This window comes from Pavona decussata, unplaced genomic scaffold (assembly GCF_977016875.1).
Source record: "Pavona decussata unplaced genomic scaffold, jaPavDecu1.1 SCAFFOLD_114, whole genome shotgun sequence".
Lineage (NCBI taxonomy): Eukaryota > Metazoa > Cnidaria > Anthozoa > Scleractinia > Agariciidae > Pavona > Pavona decussata.
In genome coordinates, this window is record NW_028145528.1 from 2,835,001 (window position 1) to 2,857,993 (window position 22,993).

The following is a 22,993-nucleotide window of genomic DNA, read 5'->3' on the forward strand; positions in this document are numbered from 1 at the left end:
GACACAGAGTATCAAAGGTGATCGGTAATTTCTGCTTGTCTGGCGCTGAGTGTTCGCGTTCGATTCCTCTTAATGTTTGCTGTAGCTTAATGGTGTGGGTTAAAGGATTATGGTGGCCGTGACTGATGTGTAGCGCACGGACACCCGCTAGGTACACTTTGATGGGTTGTGGTTTTAAACAATCGGCTAAGAAGGCCACAAACAAGGAGAGAGTTTCTTCTGAGGCAGGGATGGCTGTGAAGTGATGCGTTTCACAGAATGTGAGATATTGACGCTGCACGGAACTGTAGGTCCGATGGGTGTTGTCGGCTAGGCCCCTATGGAAGTAGTGGGCAGCCTTTAATTGAAGTCTGCCAAGTTCAGTGGGAAGACTGGCGTGAGCGTGAGGTCCGCGTCCGGCACCAAATTGCGAAAGCGTTGGACCTGTAATCGAGACAAAGCATCAGAAGCGGAATTAAGTATCCCGGGAATGTGCACAGCCTTCAAAACAATGTTAAACTTGGCGCATGTGTAAAAGAGATAACGAACGAGGGACCTAATAATGTGGCGACATTTGCTGGAACCGGAGGCCAAAATGCGCACCACTGCTTGATGGTCACAGCGGAACAAAATACTTTTCGAGGTTAAAGAGGGAGCCCACACTGTGATGGCCATGGTTATTGCATAAAGTTCCTTGAATGTACTTGAGCGACGATTTGGGATATGTACATCATCAAACATTGCACAGAGCCAGGCGGTTCCGAATAAGGCTCCAAAGGACTTAGCACATGCATCCGTAAACAGGTGTAAACATGTGTTACTGAGCCACTGTTCGTCGTAGAACAGACTGCGACCATTCCAATCGGAGAGGAATGACAACCACCATTTGATGTCTTTGAAGAACCGTTTATTAAGACGGATATGATGACTAGGGTGAGATCCTTTGGACAACAATTCGATCATTCGACGAAGGAAGGTCCTACCAGGTCTGCAAACCGAGCAGTTGAAATTTAGTTTGCCAATCAGTGACTAAAGCTGTCTCTTTGTGCAGGAGGCTTTGGTTTGCCAGGTCCGTAGTAAATCGAGAGTCTCGTCTAGTCGTCTCTGTGAAATTCGAGCCTCTTGAGTCACACAATCGAGCTCGATTCCCAGCAGTTCGAGAGTCGTACACGGAACAACAGTTTTGCAGGATTTGAATTGAAGCCTAGATCTGCACAAGTAGTGAGCATGACATCCAGATTTGTTTGGCATTGGGGGTCTGGGTCGGGGGGAGGCCACAGGTCCAGAAATCATCCAAATAGTTCCACACGGGGTCGCGCATTGTGAACGATCAAATATCGACGTACTTGAGGAAGAGCGCAGGAGAGCTGCGTAAGCCAAAGGGCAAGAGGGCGTCGACAAAGTAAGCAGTGGTGAGTGTGCCGTTAATATCAACTTGCCATGTTGATCCAAGAAGCTCCCAGTCTTCGCGACGCACTAAGATGTGACGGAAGGCATCAGATAAATCGAGTTTACTCATTAAGGCGCCTTGTCCATGGAGTTTAAGGTGGGAAATTGCGTGGTCAAGTGAGTCGTAGTTACAAGAGAACAGTTCTTTGGGGATACCATCGTTAATGGAGTGACCGGCGGGCCACGATAAATCGTTAATTATGCGCCATTTCGTAGGCATCGCGCGCGTTTTAGGAATAGCGCCCATCGGCGATCCGACAAAGTTGGGGTGTAAGAAACGGACCAATCTTTCGATTAAGCGAAAGTTCGCGTTCCAATTCTCGCGCCACAGCTTCGGGGTTAGTAGTTGCTGACAAATGATTGTCATATATCTGACTGGAACGATTTCCGAAAAAACCGATGTTTACTCCGGTATAAATGTCGTGCAATAAATCATTCACAAGTGTGCTATCTGGGAAACGTGATAAGGTAGCCGTCCAGGAATCAAGATTATGTCTGGTAATGAATTTACAATCGGCCATAGCGTGGTCCTCCCGGCAAACTTTGCAAACGTGGGCTCGTTTGCAGTCAGCTCCTTGTTGGCAGGAGTTGCGTTGGAACAAGTTGCAACCTTCCGTTCCGTTGCTGGCGAACCGCTTTTCATATTTCCAGTAGTAGGGAAGGTTGCTGGCCTGTCGATTCGGGGCGCGTGCGAGGGCCAATTTTCTTCGTGCCTTGATTTTCCTCCAACGCGGATTTCGCACGAAAGGAACAAGCACGCACTAAATGATTGGAAGATTTACAACGCTGGCAAACGTGGCCTTCTTTTCTGACAGCGGACGAGTCGAGTATGGTTGTGTAAAGTGCTGTATCGATAGTGTCGAAGCGTGCAGATTTATTCATGGTTAAGCTAAGGCAAAATTGAACATCGTAAGAGTAAACCGCACTCCACATGAATTTTCTGTCCGCCATTTGTATCGCGTCTCGATACTGAGCAAGTTCCTTGTATCGTGTTGGATCGACATCCATCAGGAGCGCTTCGTAGGTGTTCCAAGCCTCAAGCCACAGGTCGAATGACTCGATGGTCAAAGTAGCGCTAGCTTTTCGATCTACGGTTCCACATGCAATGTCGCCACATGTGTTTTGCTTAACTTTGAGACGGGGAAGCAAGTCGATGAAATCAACATAAGCGCCTGTTTGAACACTTTTCAGTACGGTACCTGAGATTGGATGACCGGAGCCACTGTTGAGGCCAGTTGGAGGTTGCTTTTCAGGCTGAATGGTGGAGTTATTGTTGGTGCAAGCGGACGTTTCGTGTGGTTGGGTACCGCCCCCAATTTCAGTCTTGGCTTCTTTTAATTGGGTGACCGTGTCGCGGAGCGTTTGTTGTTCGAGCTGAAGAGCTCCGACTTGGCTAAATAAAGCTCTGATGGCTTGCAGTAGGGCATCTTGCTTGTCGGCAGGAGCAGGACCGGTGTTTGCTCTGTCTTTTCATCTTGGTTGATCTCGCAGTCAGGCTCTGGTTCTTCGGCGGGTCCATCGCAATGTTTGCCCACGACGGCAAAGTCGTGCCGCTCTTTCGATGTTCCGCAACCCGGGCATTTATTCTTACGTTTTGCTTTGTTTTTAGAAGACATCTTGTAGAGAAAAAGCGGCGAAAATCGAAGAAAGTCAACGAATAACAGATGAAGCGATAGATCTAGAGCGGTGGTAAACGAATGTACAACGGTAATGCGACGCCTAGCACGTGCTGGCTACATTAAACTATATTAATAGTATTAACCTCACTTAAAAGTGAGGCAGTCAGTGGCTGATGTGGACCTGCAGGCTATAATCATACAATAAAATAAAATTAAAATAAATAAGAATAAAAAAGGTACTTCATAGTTAAATACTTGTAATGCACGGACTCAAAACTTTGAACCACCTTGAACTTCATGATAAACAGCATCACAGAAAAGCACTACTCAGTAGCTTTCACTTGAATTGTGATACTCAAGTTAGAAATGCTCCATGTAACACAGTTGAAGTTCTACACGTTTTTAAAGAAGTAGAGCCTCCCACTAAGACACATTGTACATAAAATATAACAGATCACAGGAAAGCAATGGCTCCTTAGCCATCACTTAAATTATCATACTTAAGGGTATAATTTCTCAAAACATTCAAATGTTTGAACCACCTTGTTCATTGTGAAAAACAGTTTCACAGGAAAGCACTGTTCGGTAGCTAGCCCTTGAGTGATCACCGTTTCCTCCATATTTCCTCCAAGGAGTTCAGTAAAAGTTGCATCACCCTGTACAATTCAACACAGTTGTACATACAAGGATTCTTATGGAGTGGGCTAAATGGATCAAGGCCCAGTGGGGTGAGACAGTGTGTGAAATAAATTGTGTCAGATGTTTAACAACTTTTGCTCTCTGGCCTCATTTTCTATCACAAAAATAAGGCGACAGACAGATGCTTCACTTAGAACAACCACTGTAATACGGTGTACAGAGCCACAACATGGTAAATGGCCTCCTGAATAGAATACCCACCTTTGAAGATTCCACCAGCTAAAACTTAACTTATATTATGTCATTTAAGATAACATATAAGGAGAGAGAATAAGAGCAACATGTTTTTTCCTCTCCCTGGCCCTATTCATTTATTTGCTGAAGATACTGGGATGTTTAGCAAGAGAAGGTTTTTTTCGCAAAATCCCACATCAGCAATATCAGCTGTAGAAAGTGACCACAGCATACACAGACTACAACGTCCCTTTACCACTGGCAAAATAAAATCAGTGATCAATGACATATTTTCTTTTAGGCTGACAAGGAAACTTGAAAAATTCATCTCCATGGCAACAGCAGCAGCATCCACCAAGGAGACAACCAACTATGCTCGGTTGTGTCGAATGTTGGTGGACGTCGGTACCCAGGCACTGAGAGACAAATTCAATGGAATCCACTTACCAGCAAATCTGCAAGCTGTCTTGGCCGCAAATAAACCTATGTTGCAGACACTGAGAGCACGGAAGATCATCAACCCAACTCAGTGGGGCAAACTCTTTCCTGCCATACCGAGTTCCGTTTCAGCAGCTTCTTTTGACACCACTCTGTTGATGGTTCTGTTGCGTAACCTTTGTGGTCTAGCTGCTCCCGCATCAGGCTGGGATGCCCTTCCTCCCTCAACAGATATAAGTCCTGAAGCAGACATCGCCCGTGTGAAGTACTACAGAAACACTGTGTATGCTCACGCTGAGTGTGCTTCTGTTGACGATACAACGTTCAACAAATATTGGAGTGAGATCCGGGACACTCTGGTGCGGCTGGGAGGAGTTGTCTATAAAGCAGCTGTTGACAATCTTGAAACAGACTGCATGGACCCCGGCATGGAGGAACATTACAAAGAACTTCTTTGTCAATGGAAAAACGATGAAGACAACATAAAAGATGATTTGAAAAAAATTGGCATCGACGTTGAAAAGATTATAGAAAAGATTGATGACTTGGCTAAATCTACTGTGTCTTCAAAGAAAGAAACTCGTGCCGAAGGTGAGTTGTGTTACATTGTCATGTAATATTGCATCCTAATTTACGTGAACCATAATAGTTTATTGTACAGTATCAAGGATCTTAGGGGTGATGCTTTAAGTGGTGGTGCTTCTATGATCCTTCCATTTTCCAGCATAGCTGGGCACAGAGACTTAGTTCCTTGTTGGTGAGATCATTACATTGTCAAAACCACACAGCATAATGTAAATTGGGGAACGAAAATTGATTGCATGCAACATTGCTGCTCCCGCGAGAAAATTTCAACTTTGTGCCATCTGGAAATCATACATTTCCCTGTATTTTTTCCCGCGAACTATTTTTAGTAGCTTCACGGCTGGTTCGCTATACAGACAAATGTATGCGGGAAAGTTCAAAACACGACTGGACGCTTTCTGTCACAGCTACATCCCTCCAATTTTGTTCTTAAAATCCTTTACCTAGTGGCAAAAGTTTCCAATTTATGAATTTTTCAGAAGTGATGTTTTAGGAAAATTATTTAACATCGGATTTCCATACAAACACTGTTATTTCAAGCCTGTTTGCCTACCCGTCAAAATGGCGTCGAAAACTGTGATAAGGCCTATTGAATTCCAACCCTAGCTGTCACAATCATTATTGTTCAATTAACCAGTTACATTAAGTAATGTAGTTACTTACATTGAACAAAATGATTGAAGTGTAACAAAAGGGACTAACTTAACTACAAAATAAGAGTTGTTGCTAGGGAATTTTTAGGGATGGCATTTTGTGACACTGTTTTGCTGTATTTTGTTCACTTGGTGAACAATGTATAAGGGTGAACAGATGGATTTTAAAAATTGTTATTACGGACATGAAACATGTGCCAGTCCCCAACCATAAGGCATACAGAAAACCTCTTAAACTCAGAGTTAAGGGGATAGAGGAACTAGGAACTTTCCATAACAACAGTATGGGAGTTAGGTCCGTCCCCCCTTAAAGAAGACAATTTTCCTGTACTTTCCAAGTAACGTAACACTCTTGAGAAACAAGTGGCCATGCAATACAATAATATTATTGCAATTGAGTAGCAACACTCTGCAACTTTTCTTACCATGAGAAATAATGTTGTGTTACAATTTATTGGTAGGAAAAGTAGAATGGTCTTCAGCTTTCCACATAGCTGTAAGATACGCTGCGACTTGCATCGTAAAATATTACCTCGTGAACCAGATCTTAGGAATTTCATGAACTCAATTATGGCAAGCCAAATGTAGCAATATTCAATATCACTATATTCATTTAATTTAATCATTACTGATTTATTCAATTTTTTTATATTTATTCAATTTAATCCTCCAAATTTCATTCAATTCATTTTACCAAAAAGTTTTCTTTTAATTCAATTGTTTTTACTTATTCAATTCAATCCGTTCTTGGCATTCAATTTATTCGTGCAATATTCATTCAATTCAATCTGTTCATATTCATTCGATTCAATCCGTACATATCCATTCAATTCAATCCGTTCATACTCATTCGATTCAATCCATATGTATCAATTCAATTCAATCCTTTAATATTCATTCAGTTCATCCGGGTACATCTATTCAATTCAATCCGTGCATATTCATTCAATATTCGCACTCAATCGTTCAATCTTGGGGTCTGGGACGAGAAATGGGCTACTGGAGCTTTCTGCGTTTTTGAAGCCGCCATCTTGGAAAAGATGTTGATAGTGCAGCCATAGTGCACTGTCTCTTGTTCTTGTTAAAGTTATGGACGAGGAGAAATAAAAGCGGGTTGCTGGCCTCCTTAAAGAGGCATCAGACTTGTTTTTTAGCGTGGAGAATAGTTCAAGTGCTTCGAGTAGAAGGACAAATGAAGGTTCCATCGCCGAAACGCAAGTTCGTGCAAGATCCATGGTACAAAGAAGTTCGAACAGTGGACTGTACAGGAGGCAGAATAGAAACGAGCGATTATGAGCCGCAGCTACGTCCACTACGAAGAAGAATAAGAAAAAAAAGAAGTCTAAAAATCTGGAAAAGAATCCATTTAAATTTGCTCTACTGAGGGCAAATTCTGAGGAAAGTGACGAACGGATGATGAAGTGGAAACTTTGAAGAAAGAAAAGGTCGTAGAGAGAGGTATGGTGGTGCTGAATGAAGACGACAGTGAGTCAAGTGTGCGTGCAAAAATAGTGTCCTCTCTCAAGACCCAATACAGCATGCTCGGACCAAATGACTTTGACTTTATTAAAATAACTCAGAAGAGGATTCAGTTCTAAGACTCGGAGAAAACACTGAATACAACTATGGCGTTGTTAAGAAACTGGCCGGGCAAGGGCTTCTTTATATAATTATATTCGGATGAAGGGAACCGGATTCTGAACAAGACCAATCTTACACTCTTGCTGACGAAGAATTCACCGAGAGTCACCAGCCAGATCAAAGATCTACCAGTGCCACTACCTTTCTTCAAACATTTCTAGTCCTGCAAGGGGGTGCCATCACGCAAGACGTCTAACTAAATCTAACTACCTTAATAAATCACCAACAAGAGATAACAAGGGTGAAAATATCATAGCGTCAATCATTGTACAAAATTAAAATTCATCATTGACTTAAATACTACACGTCCGCCAGGGACGTTCACTAGTGCCACTTCACCTCAGACAGAACTCAGTACTACTCAACATCAAAGAGAAGAGGTCAGTATTGCCACCACACATCAGACGTCAGAGGAGTTCAACTTTACGACCCAACCTCATACATAGGATACAGAGGAAGTCTTCTATGACAAGATTATCAGTGATTTCCCATCAGCAAGCATAGCAGAGCCAACTGAAATGTTAAGGTACTTGCAGAGTTAAAGATCGTGAGAGGCCGGTCCCTGGATGTGACAGATGATGCAACAATACTCGTTGGAGCGACTAATTTTATTGATGTTGACCGTGACAATATATCGGAAACAACATTTGATGAACTACTTTCGGTTCAGGATCCAAGAAAAACTTTCCAAGTAGAGTTTTATGGTGAACTGGCTCAGGACAGTGGACGACCAAGAAAAGAATGGATCAGACTTTGCAATCAGATCAAGACAAAATACTTTGAATGCGGACTGAAGGAACACTTAGCAGAAGACTACTATTATGTGGGATAGATGGCTGAATTTGTACTTTTGCAGAATGCGCCAGGCACCAAAGTATTTTCCAGAAGATATTTTAAAGGAAGTTTTTGACATTTTGAAGCTGCGTGAAGGACTAGATAGTCTTGGCATTCATATGTTTGCTCGAAAGTACCCACTATTCCTTTACCTATTCAGACCACAAGAGAGTGCTAGATTGACAGTTCCCTTGATTCTTCGTCTCCTAAGTGTCATTGTCTGAGAAAGTGTTCTAGGGGCCCAAACTTGTGGTCAACCGATTTGGCTGAAACTTGGCACAGAAGTTGGTTGCCATGAGATATTCAAAAGCCAATTTGGCTCACTTCTCTGACTTTAAGTTTTAGAGTTTCAGGGGGGGGTCTCATTTTTTGCCCTTTGAGGACAAAAAATCCAGCCTTTCAGGGGTCATTTTGAAAGTGCCATAAAACCCAACTGGTAAATTGTGCTACCAAATGAATTTGACTATGAATATTACTATAATAGAGCTTTTATTTCATGCATGTAACTTTGCCCTCAAGGTATTGGACAGAGAGAAGCCTGGGGCTAGAGAGTGGCCAAAATTAATGTCAAAATTACAACTCAAAATTGCCATTTTTCGCTCGAATTGTGATTGCGTGATAAGCGTCTGAACAGGTAAAGCTGAAAACAGAGCGATTGAGTTAAAACCTCGGCGTGGCGCACATTGCTTGCAGTTGAGCTCTGACAGAGAATTTCCTCTGTCCTGTTTAAAACATGCTGAAAGAAATAATTCTTGGGGCGCTTTCCATTCGACGAAATTTTCGAAAATTTCGGGCGGAAATCGAATGGAACAGGATCTTTTCTGGAAAAATTTTCGAAAATTTAGGACAACATTTTCAGTGTTCCCGAAAAGTGGAAATTTCGGTATTTTCGAAAATTCTCGTGTTCCATTCAAAAGTTTTCAGTCGGACTGTTTGAACACATACGATAAACGGCGTCAAGAAGCCTGAGGCAAAGACTGACCACGTGATGACCGAGCCTGATGATAAGCCCGTTCCATTCGAGACCGAAATTTCCGAAAATTCAAACCGAAAATTTTTGGTGAATGGAAAGCGCCTTTGATCTCTGAATCCTCTGATTCCGCCGTCTTTGTTCTAGGGTTCGAGTAATATCCAGTACTCCCCGGATTTCCTTTCTCGTCCCAGACCCCAAGATTGAACGAATGAGTGCGAGAATTGAATGAATATGCAAGGATTGAATTGAATAGAGATACACGGATAAATTGAATGAATATGAACGGATTGAATTGAATGGATATGTACAGATTGAATTGAATGAGTATGAACGGATTGAATTGAATGGATATGTACGGATTGAATGGAATGAATATGAACGGACTGAATTGAATGAATATTGCACGAATAAATTGAATGCATACGAACGGATTAAATTGAATAAATATAAAAATATTAAATAAATATAAGGATTAAATTAAATGAATATAGTAATATTGAATATTGCTACATTTGGTTTGCCATACTCAAGCTGGGAGCCACCTTATTATTGTTTCTATTTTGGGGATCTTAATTTTGAGAAAAGGTTAAGATCTGAGCCACAGAACCAAACAGAAGCGCTCTAAATAATTTGCCTGAACATCTGCATAAATTCTTTTTGTTTTTGTTTTGTTTGTTTGTTAGAATTCTTTTGCAAACATTAATCAGAAAAGGCTGGTGGGTACCCTGAATTTTATCCAGTGAGAATTCCCATCTTGATACAGCCATAGGGTAAAGTGAAATGATTTAAACCATATTATTTGCAGCTTGGTATGGATCCTGAACCTGTTTTTGGTTGGAGTGGGGAATGCTTATGTATTGATTGAAATTTTCATTGGGGGTATAGAAACATTGTTTGGAACCGAGAAGCGATGCTCTTGTTAAGGGAATGTCCTATGTGTAGGAGTTGTTCCACCCTGTATTAATCCCAGGCAACCCAAGTTTTGCACAAATCCCAGCTTCCAACCAATCCCATTCCCAGTGTACCAAAACCCATTCTCCAGAAAAAAAGGGGCTATCCCCTTTTACCTTGTTAGAACACTCTTAAGTAATAACCTTATGCACTAGTCAATTGAAACCCCACCACCCCCCCCCCCCACCTTCCCAGACCCGGGACAGATAGGGTGATAATAGGGGCATATATGCACTTTTGATCAGAGATCTGTGCCCTGGGGGGTGGTAGATAAGATGTGTTTTGCTTCTTTATATGTCCCCACCTCGGGGAATCAGGGAGATTTGACTGTGGTTGAAAAAGGCTGGTACTGAAGTTCGTCGCGAAGTCAATCGATTGCACGTTGTCGTTTTCGCGCCATCCATATTGGCTGATATTGGCAAAATGCTTCGCAAGATTTGATTTAAAGACAATTCAAATTTAAAAAGAAAATTCATTGCCATTCTATGGAAAACACTACCTACAAACCCATGGTACAGCCATGGGTACAAATGGCAGTTGCCTTTGCCAATATCTTTATGGCTATAAAGGTTGAAACAGAGATTTTAAACCGAAGCGCATTAAAACTCCTCATTTGGAAACGATATATCGATGACATATTTTCCCTCTGGACCTTAAACAGAGAGGAGATAATTAATGCAGTTCATTGAGCAAACAAACAAACAGCACCCCCACAATTAAATTTGTGGCTGAAATTTCAGAAACAGAAACGACATTTCTGGACACAAACATTTATAAAAGCGAAAGATTCAGAAGCAATTCAGTTTTTGATGTGCGTACACACTTCAAACCTACAGAAACATTTCAATATACACACTTCTCTTCGTGCCACCCACCTGCGGTTAAAAAAGGCCCCATCAACGGCGAGGCTCTGATGAGACTTCTCAGAACAAACTCTTTTAAAAAAATACTTGAAGACCATATTCAAAATCTTAAATCATGCCTACAGGAAAGAGGTTATCGTGAGAACCTTGTTCAAAGGACCCTATCAGAAGTGCAATTTGAAAACAGGAAACTATGACTAATTCAAAAACCAAAGGAGAAGAAATGAATTGTTCCTTCTGTTACACAATACAACAAATCCTCATGAAAGACTGGCATTTAATAGAGCAACAACCATTAGTCAAAGATATACAAACACCCGCCCCTCATATGTTACAAAAGCAGGCGGTCAATCAAAGATATACGTGTGGGAGCCAAATTATAGAAAAGGCTAAAACACATGCTAGGGAGTCATGCAGGCAACAACAACAACAACAACAACAACAAGACTTTATTACCCTAATTAAAAAGTTATTAATGCATTAAGCTGATTCTGAAATATTATGGGCTTACCAGCTCCCTGAAATAACCAAGAAGCTAAAAATGTTAGGGAGCTGGTTTAAATAATGTAAATTAAATATTTGCAGCGGAGGTAGGACAGTTAGACAAAAGAAAAAAAACACTTTATAGTAAAGCCAAACACACACACACACACACCAATAACAATATTTAAAGCATTAATACGTAGAAGAAGAGATTTGTTAAACAATTTAACTATAAAAAATTGCGATAATGTTGAAAACTTTAAAAAATTTAAAACCATCTTGGTTTAAAAGTTTAAAAAGCGACGACGTTTCGACGTTTGCTCAACGTCATTATCAAGTCAGTGATGAGCGAAATGAAAACGAATATAAATGTAAAAGAATTCCTTAGAGACAAATAAAAGCTAAAATATGTGATCATAATGAAGTATTCGCACGCAGAGTCATGTAAAGAGTTTGGCGCGAATTGAGTCTTTCTGAGTGTTTAACTCAGGGTTCAATTCCTTAATGAACAACATCTCAAAGATTAGGCAGTCGAACTTTGATCTACATTTCTTTAAAACAGAGAAATGCTTGTCGGCTAAATCAGCCTTCAATAGACCGTGTTGCTCAAGGTGCCTCCCGATTGCAGAATATTTGTGTTCATTAATGCGCCGGTGTAAATGACGAGTGGTGTACCCGACATAATCTGCGTCGCACAGATCACAGTCAAATTTGTAAATTCGAATTTGGCCAATCTTCTTAGACTGAAAGACGGGTTTAATTTGGACTCCAATGCAGGCGCGGATCCAGGATTTTGAAATGGGGGGTGAATTTTTGTAATAATGTAATAGAACCAAAGCCTGGTTGAGCTGTTTGAGTTCTGTGCAGCGACGAGCTCGCAAGGAGCTTATTAACGTTAACAACAAAGAAATTATTCTCAAAAAAGCAGATAAAGGCACAACAACCGTCGTTATGAACAGAGAAAACAGAATCAATGAGGGACAGAAACAATTAGATGATAGAAATAACTATCAGCCACTAGACGAAACAATGGTTAGAGATACATCCCAGAAAGTTAAACACCTCGTTAATGCCCTTCACCGTGCAGGGTGCATAGACGAAATGACGGTTAAATGGTTTAACCTAACACCAAATCCGCCTCGAATCCCAGTGTTCACAAAAATTCACAAACCGTCATTAGTCGGAAGACCTATCATATCTGGGTGTGATGGCCCAACAGAACGCTTATCATCATTCGTAGACAAACTAGTTCAGCCAATAGCACAAATACAGGACTCATATCTTACAGATACGACACATTTCATAAGGTCTATTGAAGGCACTAGGGTGCCTAGAAACGCTTTTCTAGTCTCAATGGATGTCACTATCCTTTACACGAATATCCCACAGGAGGAAGGAATCACTATAGTATGCAACCCATACGAGAACGTCCATGCCAAAAACCCTCCTATAGCTACAAATTTCCTCAGAGAAATGCTCAGCCTTAATATAAACTGAAGGAGAACTCCTTCCAATTTAACTGGAAAGACTATCTCCAAACACACGGAACTGCCATGGACACTAAGATGGCAGTAGCTCTTACCAACATCTTTATGGCATCTATAGAAAAGGAGACCTTAAGGCAGAGCGTTAACGAAACCACTAAAGTGGAAAAGATTCATTGACGATGTATTTTGCTTGTGGAATACAAACAAAGAAGAAATAGAACATTTCATTGAGCAAGCAAATTCGTACCACCATACCATAAAGTTTACCGCTGAAGTCTCACAATTACAAACAACATTCTTGGATACAACAGTCTATAAGGGAGAGAGATTCGAGAAAGAATCGGTTTTCGAGGTGCGCACACACTACAACAGTTGCCACCAAGAGGCGTCAAAAAAGGCTTCGCTAAAGGAGAAGCTCTTAGACTTCTGAGGACAAACTCTTCTAAAGTAGTGTTTGAGGAAAACATTAAAAACTTTAAAACACGCCTGGTATCGAGAGGTTATCCTAGTAACCTGGTGGACAAAATCTTCTCCGAAGTTAACTTCTCAGAAAGGAAGAACGCACTTACACAAAAACAGAAAGCGCACAAAAAAAATTCTACCCTTCGTGACACAATTTCAACCATCACTGTCATGTTCGAAAAATATTCTAATGGACAAATGGCATTTAGTACAAAACCAGCCGCTGCTAAGAGAGATATACAAGGAACCTCCCTTGATCTGTTATAGAAAAGGGAAATCGCTTAAAGACATGCTTGTTAAAGCAAAACTATAAAGGCGTTTATCAACACAATGGGCACACAGCGGGAGTCATGCAGGTCTGCCAACCCCATTTAAACAGGCTCAAAATAAATAAATTGATTGGTAGAACCAGTCATCGCTTATGTTTCGAGCTTGTCGCCACTTGTTCTCGAAACATCAGTTTACAGAAAGTCCACTAACACTGGCTTACTTCTACACTACCACAGTCATGTGGACAAACGTTACAAAGACTGCTTACTCACCACTATGATCCATCGTGCACATCAGCTGTCATTTGGCCCTACTGCGTTTTCTGATGAGTGCAACAAACTCCGCTCTACGTTCCTCAACCTCGACTACCCAATTAAATTGATCAATTCAGCGATCAACAAGTTTTTGCATAATATCGACAACATCGATGCAGACAGGAATACAATGGATGACAGCTCTACCATCATGGTTCCACTACCATTTAAAGATCAGCAATCAGCTAACTCCGTCTAGAAACAAATGCAAAATTTGAGCGCCAACATTGCAGTATAAATTAAACCCATCTTTCAGTCTAAGAAGTTTGGCCAAATTCTCGCTCTAAAAGAGAAGAAGCCCCCTATTGTCAACAATCAATGCGTGGTCTACAAATTTGAATGTGATGTGTGCGACGCAGATCATGTCGGGTACATAGCTCGTCATTTACACCATCGCATTAATGAACACAAATATTCTGCAATCGGGAGGCACCTTGAGCAACACGGTCTATTGAAGGCTGATTTAGCCGACAAGCATTTCTCTGTTCTAAAGAATTAAACCCTGAGTTAAACACTCAGACAGACTCTATTCTTGGTTTTCACGTGACGTCACCAAATTCTAGAATTCAAAACTGGGAGGCCTACAAAATTTTTACCTTCATTCAAGGAAAGATTACCTAAAAATATGTCTGTTCACAATTTCTTAGCTCGATGTCGTGCTTTCTTTTGAAAATTGAACAGTTTCAATTTCCGAGTTTCCATCGTGCGTGACATCAGGAGGACGGCTGTGAAAGAGCTTTTCCGTATCTTAAAAATGACTCTTCGGGTGATTTTCAGCATTCTAAACAATTTAAGTTGGAAGACAAAAATTAATCTAAACATTCCAAAATTTTCAAGGGCAAACAAACCTCTTTTCTGGCAAAAGTGAACTCCAGATGTTTTTTCCTATTCCCGGCCGCCATGTTTGTGCCCCTCAGAGGGACACAAACATGGCGTCTCCAGTACTAAGCTCGATAAATTTATGTGGAACATTTTGTCAAATAACTCGAGTACGGAATTCCGCACAGACCTGACACTTTGAGAGATGCCTTATTTATTTATCCTCTATACGGTGTCAATTTCTTGACTTCATTCATGGAATGGTTTCGATTTTTTTTTTCAATGGGGTGACAGTGAAAACCGAGAATTCGCGCCAAACTCTCTACATGACTCTGCGTGCGAATACTTCATTAGGATCACATATTTTCGCTTTTATTTGTCTCTAAGGAATTCTTTTACATTTATATTCGTTTTCATTTCGCTCATCACTGACTTGATAATGACGTTGAGCAAACGTCGAAACGTCGTCGCTTTTTAAACTTTTAAACCAAGATGGTTTTAAATTTTTTAAAGTTTTCAACATTATCGCAATTTTTTATAGTTAAAGCATTAATCTATGTATAAAGTAATCTATAGGGGATATATAATAAAAAAACTATTCTAATAACTATATGTGCAAAGCAATATTTTAGACTGAATAATGGCATCAATATAACAAAAGATATTGTTCCTTTAGACTTGATTTAAATTTTGAAAGAGAGCCACTTTTGATTTGTTCATTTATTGCATTCCAAATCACAGGTGCCTGAAATTTTATATTAAATTTGCCATAGTTTGGTCTTACTTAAGGGAGGTAATAAAACTGGTTTGCAGCAGATCTTGCGTTATATTGATTAACTTCGCAGACCTCAGTAAAAAAGTTATTGAACACAAGAGGCAATAATCTATTCTTAAACTTATAAACAAATCCTCATGAAAGACTGGCATTTAATAGAGCAACAACCATTGCGCAAAGAAATATACGAAGCACTGTCACTCTTGTATGCAATAAATTATGATTGCTTGTGATGATCCTCGCTGCCCTACTGAGAGTGGTTCCATTTTAAATGCGTCGGACTTGTGGATACACCAAGTGGAAAGTGTCTATGCACTGAATGTGCTGTTTAACATTTTCAAAGCTATCACTGTTCAGAAATGCTCTGTTGCAATGTGAAATTCATATTCTTGTAAAATTTAATAATCCGCATCAAGTTTTTAAAGTAATTTTGTTCCTGATCAATTCAGTGTGAATGGCTTCTTTTTGTTTTGTTTTGTTTCGAGTTTTTTAAATCCCTTGCCAATTTGTTCCAAGGGGGAGGGGAATTTCATCTCAAGATTTCCCCCATGGGCTGGAGGTTTTGGTATGATTTGATCAGGGCCTTTGTCAAATCGCCCTTATCTTTCCTGAGTCCAGAGGGGTGGGGGACTAGTACATTTCTTTACTTACCCTTTTTATACTCGATTTCCTCAAGGTAAAATATTCAACCCAGAGATGTCGTTCGATACCTCTTTGGTGTGCCGAGAGAAACATCACGAGAGTGAACTTCTTACGTCATTCTGTGAACAGTGTAAAGTGTGCATCTGTGACAAGTGTGGGCAGACACGTCATAGTCATCACACCAAAGTAGATATCCACCAAGCCGCGAAGGAATGCAAAGTTAATATAGAAGAGATTGCAGAAGAAATGAAGAAACAAGTTGCTGATTTCCAGACACAAGTGGATAGGTCTAAAGAAAGGACGAGGAAAAGCAGAGAGGAAATTGCCGCAGCTCGAAACAAAGCATTAACATCTCTTGAGGAACTAATACAGCTTTTAAAGAAGCATGAAACAACTACGATGACCAATTTAGATCTTCAGGAAGAAACAGAGTTAAGAGGTCACGCGACACAACTGGAACACTTCCAGACTTCCATCAGCAAGTTACAAAAATCTGTGGAGTATTGTGAAGCCATTTTACAAAGAAACGAAAGTATTGAAATTCTTCAATTGCATCAGCCTCTCGTCGAACGGTATCGAGGCCTTCTAAACGTAGAGAAACTCAACATTAATAAGGCGATCCATACAGCATTGCACGCCAGGTATGAGATCAATGACGAGCTTGTTGAAACTCTGAGATCCGCTGTTCCAGGTCGACTAGTTGTTAGTAACACGGATCATTTGCAGTCAGTAGCAGAAGGAAAAGGCTTGAAAGAAGCAGATGTCGGAAATGAAGCTGAGGTTGTGATAACAACAAATAATTCCAATCAAAAGCGGTGTTACGATGAAGATGATCAGATTATTGTGAAAGTAGAGACACCATCAGGAGTGCAACTAAATCACAACATCACTAACCGCAAAGATGGTGAATACAGCGTCACCTACACACCAGATTGTGTTGGACAGCATGACATTGTGATTGAAGTTAACGGTCAGCCGCTGACTCGTACTCCATGGAGTCTCCATGTGTCTCCACATCATTACAGACGATTGTACTCGTTTGGGTCCAAAGATAAAGCACAAGGACAGTTTGTTTATCCCTGTGACATTGCAATAGATGAGAACACAGGAAACATTGCAGTCGCTGATCTACTTAACAATAGGGTGCAGTTGTTTAGTTCAGAAGGAAAACCTTTGAACACTATAAATGGGAAAGAAATAATTAATCCCAGTTCAGTAGCATTCACCAGATCTAGTAACCTTACGGTCATTGCTTCTGGTAAGATTTTTCGTTTTAATGAAAGCGGCAAAGTAGGTAAAAACATCACTAACAAACACTTGAAGAAACCATGGCGCTTGGCTATTGCACGTGATGGACGCATGGTGGTGTGTGACGAGGGTGACAATACAGTCAAGGTCCTGTCCCCTGACGGTACACAGCTGTTACTCACCATCAGTGATCCAAACCATGCGAGACCGTGGTCCGCCGTTTCTCATCAGGACATGTTTGTTGCCTCCTATTACTCGACAAATAATGTGAAGGTATTCAGCAAGGATGGAGTGTTTCTTCATAGTATCGGTACATTCGGGTCTGGTGACGGACAGCTGCGTTCTCCTACTTCCCTCTCAGTTGACAGGTTTTCAAACCTGGTGGTGTGCGACTATGATAATAGAAGGCTTCAGATTTTTACACTTAATGGCAAACTTGTAAGCAAACTGGAAGGTCGACAGACTGGTCTTGTTCGTCCGTATTCTGTTGCGGTATCATCCACTGGACAGCTGTATATAACTGACATAGTAAAATACTGTATACATGTTTTCCAGTGAAGGAGTTTGATTTTAATGAATTCAAATAGCTATGCACCCATTTCAAAACAGATTATAGTATACCAGTTAACTTATTCCTTTTTTAACTATCACTCCTTGTCGATTTTCTGCAAAAAGACGTAATGGCCATGGGTACAAACCCGGTAACCGCTTTGAAACAAAAAAGCTGTTGTGTTTATTCACTTTACGCGTTTTACTTGACAACTGTGTTCTGAAATGAGGTAGATTCTTGGAAACTTGAACCGTCAGGGAAAACAAAGAGTTGTTGGGAGTTAAAAAAGTTATCAGATGTTAAATAACTATAAGGTATTAAGGATCAAATCGGGAGGAACTAGTTTTTGTTGGAGGCCGAGTTATTAGGAATTGTAACTTTATTCCAGTGATTAGAGTTTAAATTTCTGCTGAGTAAGGATTAAAGAAGGAAAACTGCTTCTTATTCGAATGAGCGAGAAGTTCCAGTTATTAGGACGATTCCTACTTTGCTACTGCGCATACGTTCTGCGCATGTCAGGATTGTCCTCGAAACTCTGAAAAAAGAACAGGTTGTAACCACGAATTTTTCAGGCATAACTGCTTGAAATTAAAATTTGGAAAAAAATTCCATACATTTTTTGTATTTTAAAATTTTATTTTTGTTAAGATTATTGTTTACTTGAATCTAGGAAGTGTGTGGTTATACAAGGAACCTTTCATTAGTTGTAGTCCACACTTGTAGCTTATGGTTTGTGAAAACTGATGTAACATGCTCAGTCTTCGTGAAGTGTAAGATTATTATTGAATATATACGGTATTTGAAATAAAATGACCATAGAACCCCGCCAACTCGAACAAAATGTGATTTAGGATTTGACCACACACTATGAGCTAACTCAAAGTCTCCGAACTGTGCCGATCAATTCGAAAATTTAAAATATTCCCCGCGAGCATTTGAACTTTGAAAATTGGCTTGTTCAAATTCCCGCCCAGCGGGGCCAACCAGCTGTCAAACTGTCCTACCTCTAGCGCCGAATTTGGCGATAAAATGCCTTTCCCCACAAAAGTGGTTCATTTACATTCAAACAAATTTTCTATACACTCCTTAAAAATTGGTGAAAACACTGCAAAGTTTGTGTAAACCCTCTTTCGTAATCCCTTGGTGAGCCAATATGTCACAAAAGCTTCATTTTCTCCTTGAACTCGTCCGTGGATCACAGGACTCACGTGTATTCCGCCGGAGAAGACTTGACACTTAAAGTTCAAATTCCCCACCTCAATACGGTAAAGTTCAAATCCCCCACTTTCTGGAAAGCCTTTTGCGTCAAATGCCCAACTACCAGAGCCGGGAAAATGGCCAAATGCCCGGGGATATGCCGGGGGGGGGATCTTATGGTTTCGAATAGATCGACGCATTGTCGCAATAACTCGGGTATGACGATCGGTAAACCCAAAAATAACATAGCTGATTTTCGTGTCGAAATCTTTAATTTTTATTGATAACACGAGTGTAACGTATCTCAGCCTTTGTCATACATGTATTTTTTCCTTAATATGTTCTTAAAAATTTGGTTTAAATCCCCAACCCAATCGTTCTTATCGAAAGACTCGTGATCGTGAAAGAATGATAAAAGTAAGAAATGTTATTAGTTATTCACAGAATACAAATCATCCAAACATCCGTGAAAAGCGCGGAACATTTGAATGTTAAAATGAAATGAGAGACCTTGCAGCTACTACTTTACTACATAGTTGACTCTTGACTTCAACAATTGTTTTTACTTCGTGATTCCTGCGTTTGTTTATAGAACGCCTGGATAGATCCCCCCACCCCCCTCCACACACACACACCCTCTACCCCATCACATAAAGGATCGGTACGCCCTACAAGAGCAACTGTTTTGTCGCCCACGACACAAGCTGAAGTGTATTTATATGGACTGTCTCTGGTTAGGTAAGCTGCGTAATCCGGGTTGTTGCTATTTATCAGATTGCTGTGGCTTGGGTATTCAAATAGCAATAATATAATACTTTCATGACTAAGTCTGATCAGTTGTTATACCTCGAGGAGGTTCACAGTATTTTTTTTAGGGGGTGGGGGGAGGGAGGGACTTTATAACTTAACGTTGACCCTACAGCTGATAATCAAAGCCTGTGAAAGCTGATGTCTTGTTTTTCACCTGGTTTGTTTCTGTAAATGAAAACATGAAGCACACATCAGAGTTGGTAGTTTAATTCTTTTTCGAAGGCTGCGGAAACACGGTGCCTCATGGGCAGGTAAACATCTATGGCACAACCATTATCATTCTATTTTAACATGACAAGGAAATAAAAACATGGTACAGTTGTTCAAGTAGCATTCGTAGGAATTAATGAATATTATAGCCTCTTGCTGTCGTTTACGCTAACAAAATGACACTTGATATCAAAAGAATCTAGTTTGTTTGTTTGCGATAAGGAACTTTTGATGAACCTAAATCAAGAAATTTCGCTTGGTTACCTAACGTTATTCCCATCTATCTGAGGGCTTGGTAATGCAATGAAAGTGTAAGATGTGTAATAGGACGATCATGTGTGAATAAGATTAACATTATTTATCTTGTGAACAACTGAGCCAAACATTTCTCCTCAAAAAGAAGACAAGTCCACCGTGATTTGCCCTATTCATGCAACGGTAAAAATCGACACCAACCCTTCCCCCCACCCATTCTTTGGTCAAATACAGGGACTATTAAGAAATTCCTCACATGTACAAAGACGTCCTAGAATACACTGCTTCGAGCATTCTACTCTTGTTGAACCAGATGGCCGGCCTCGTTAGTCGTACAGGTTATCCACCTTCAGCAGACCAAACCATTATTAAAATATTTTACAGATTCAGTTCATAGATTTCCATGAAACTTTATTTCAACATAAAGGTAAAAGGCGACTTTAATAACTCCATTAAAATTTCACCCGATCGTGTCGCGTGAATATAGAACAGCAATTACTCCACTCAAACGGAGGTTGGTCTGCCTTTGGTGTCTCCGCATTATTGCAGACACTTGTTGTCTTGTTTACATCTCAAGCTGATTCTGACACCTAACTCAAGTATTTAAAACACCTTTAAAGGGACGTTAATGGTTCAGGCATTCAGGCAAGACCTTCTTTTTGTTAATGTCTTAGTAACTGTCCAAGAAAACCAGTCTTATGATTGTATATCAGACTGGAGTCCTACAAAGTTTTAGCCACGATCTTTCATGTTGGCTTTTTTGTACAGATTAATAGTATTAGACCGTACGTAGCCGTTTAGGAAGATTCTCTATATAGCACTGAGGTCAGAATCCGAGCTCTTGTCCGCAGTACAAGCTCTCTCTTATTAGTGACAGTGTGCATCAGTCCATCAGCATGCATAACAGGCTTGACTGAGGTGACTGGCTGTCAACTCCCTAAGGAAGCCCTAAGTTCCCGAGGGAACACATTTCCTCATCGTCGGAGACCCGAGGGCAGGTAGTCGGGAAGAGGCGAACAATTCAAGGGCGAAATAACCAGCATACTTTGTCACGAATGGGACAGTTGATCATGAAAGATGACCTCCAACAAAGAATGTTCCCAATGTAATGCATTCAGTCGAGGGCTGATTATCAATCAGAGGGCCTTTGTTTTCTACGCTATCTCGGTACTTTTGGTGTATTCCTGCATGATTTCAGACGAGACCTACTAGAATTAAATCACAGAATTAAAAAACAGTAAATAATAAGCATCGCAAGCCGGTGCATGAAATAATTCTTAATAACGGAACACAAGAACAAAGCTGAAACAGCACATCCCAGGGCACAAATGTGAATACCGGTAAATTGCTATTTGTTGTTAATTTTGCCTCAAATTATTTTATATCATCGCTAAACGAAAAGTTGGAACTTTAAGAGAAAAACATTTTAGCTGATCGGTGAATTGCAGTACTCACGGAAATGCGTCAGTAAACTCATATAAGTTGAAATAAACTTTGGGTCACTAAACTATAAAAATATACAATAAAACAGCTCTTTCTTTGTTTAACTGAAAAATGCTTTCTTAATTATCCATTGTTTAATTAGTATTTAAAGACTTATTTTTTGTTTGGCTCTTTTAAGCTTGATAATCACGTTAGGTAGACCCCGAAACGTTGTCTATGAACCGCCTTTAGAGATGTTTTATCGAAGATTTTTATAGCTAAAACAAAAAGTCGCTCCTTATTTTCCGAACTATTTGATAGTCATACGCATTTTGCAATCACAAGACATATTAATCATGAACATAAAGTTTAAGTAGTCTACAAGCATGAGTAATTTACAATCATGAATATAATAAGTGAAATATAGTAAATGATCAGAAAATCTCATGCATCCTACAGCAAGCGAACAAAATCTATTGTTTTCATTCGTTCCTAAACACTCGCTTAATGTTGTGTACTTGGCGGATTCAGTAAGTGAGTTTATATTCTCAACAACACAATAGATAAACAAGCCCTGACCAGTGATAATCTTAGATGGACGGAGCACGCAATATCGTCACAATATCGTCGACTTATCATGAGTAGTCTGCGCATAGAACTGGACTATTCAGACATCTTGTACATAGTGATAGCCATTTGAGTGCTTTAAGAGCTGTAGAGAGGACTAATCACATTTCCTGACGTCGGTCAGAACAACTCGCAAGCACAGTTCCGAATAAGCTGTAACTTAACGAAAATGACATAAATGTAGATATGTAAGTATACGGAAATAGTAAAGCGTACATGCGGCCATACGATATCTAAATACAGGTATTGTTGATATTGAGGAAAGTAGAAAAAGATCAATTGTTGTTCACTCTCTGCTCAAAGAGTTTTACCTCCCAATGTGGCTGGCCGAACATATTATTTGTAGGTTGCAGTTGTAGTGAACCATGCCAAGAAATTAATCTGCCGTGAAGACCTTGTGTATGTTCACTGGAGCTTACGGTTTGGCGCCAAGATATGCAAAAGAATGTCAGCCACTGTGCAAATCTACCACTGCTTTTCATGTTGCCATTTAAATACAGACTTCTGTCATTCAAGGTTCAATAGGTTTCTAAAACAATTCTTGATTGGAAGCTTCGACTTGCT

General features: G+C 40.2%; 2 protein-coding genes and 1 pseudogene across 3 annotated transcripts in view; all 3 read left to right on the forward strand.

Moving 5' to 3' along the window:
* LOC146470204 (uncharacterized) overlaps window positions 1-18,728 on the forward strand; it is a 55,143-nt gene extending 36,415 nt beyond the window's left edge. Inside the window, exon 5 of the mRNA XM_085121918.1 lies at window positions 16,145-18,728. Coding sequence (XP_084978044.1) covers window positions 16,145-17,916 — 1,772 coding nt within the window. The 3' untranslated portion in view covers window positions 17,917-18,728. The remainder of the gene's footprint in view (window positions 1-16,144) is intronic.
* Window positions 1-22,993, forward strand: part of LOC146470206 (uncharacterized) — an 81,874-nt gene that overhangs the window by 21,931 nt on the left and 36,950 nt on the right. The gene's annotated exons all lie outside the window — the stretch shown is intronic.
* LOC146470208 (uncharacterized) lies at window positions 7,687-8,341 on the forward strand (annotated as a pseudogene).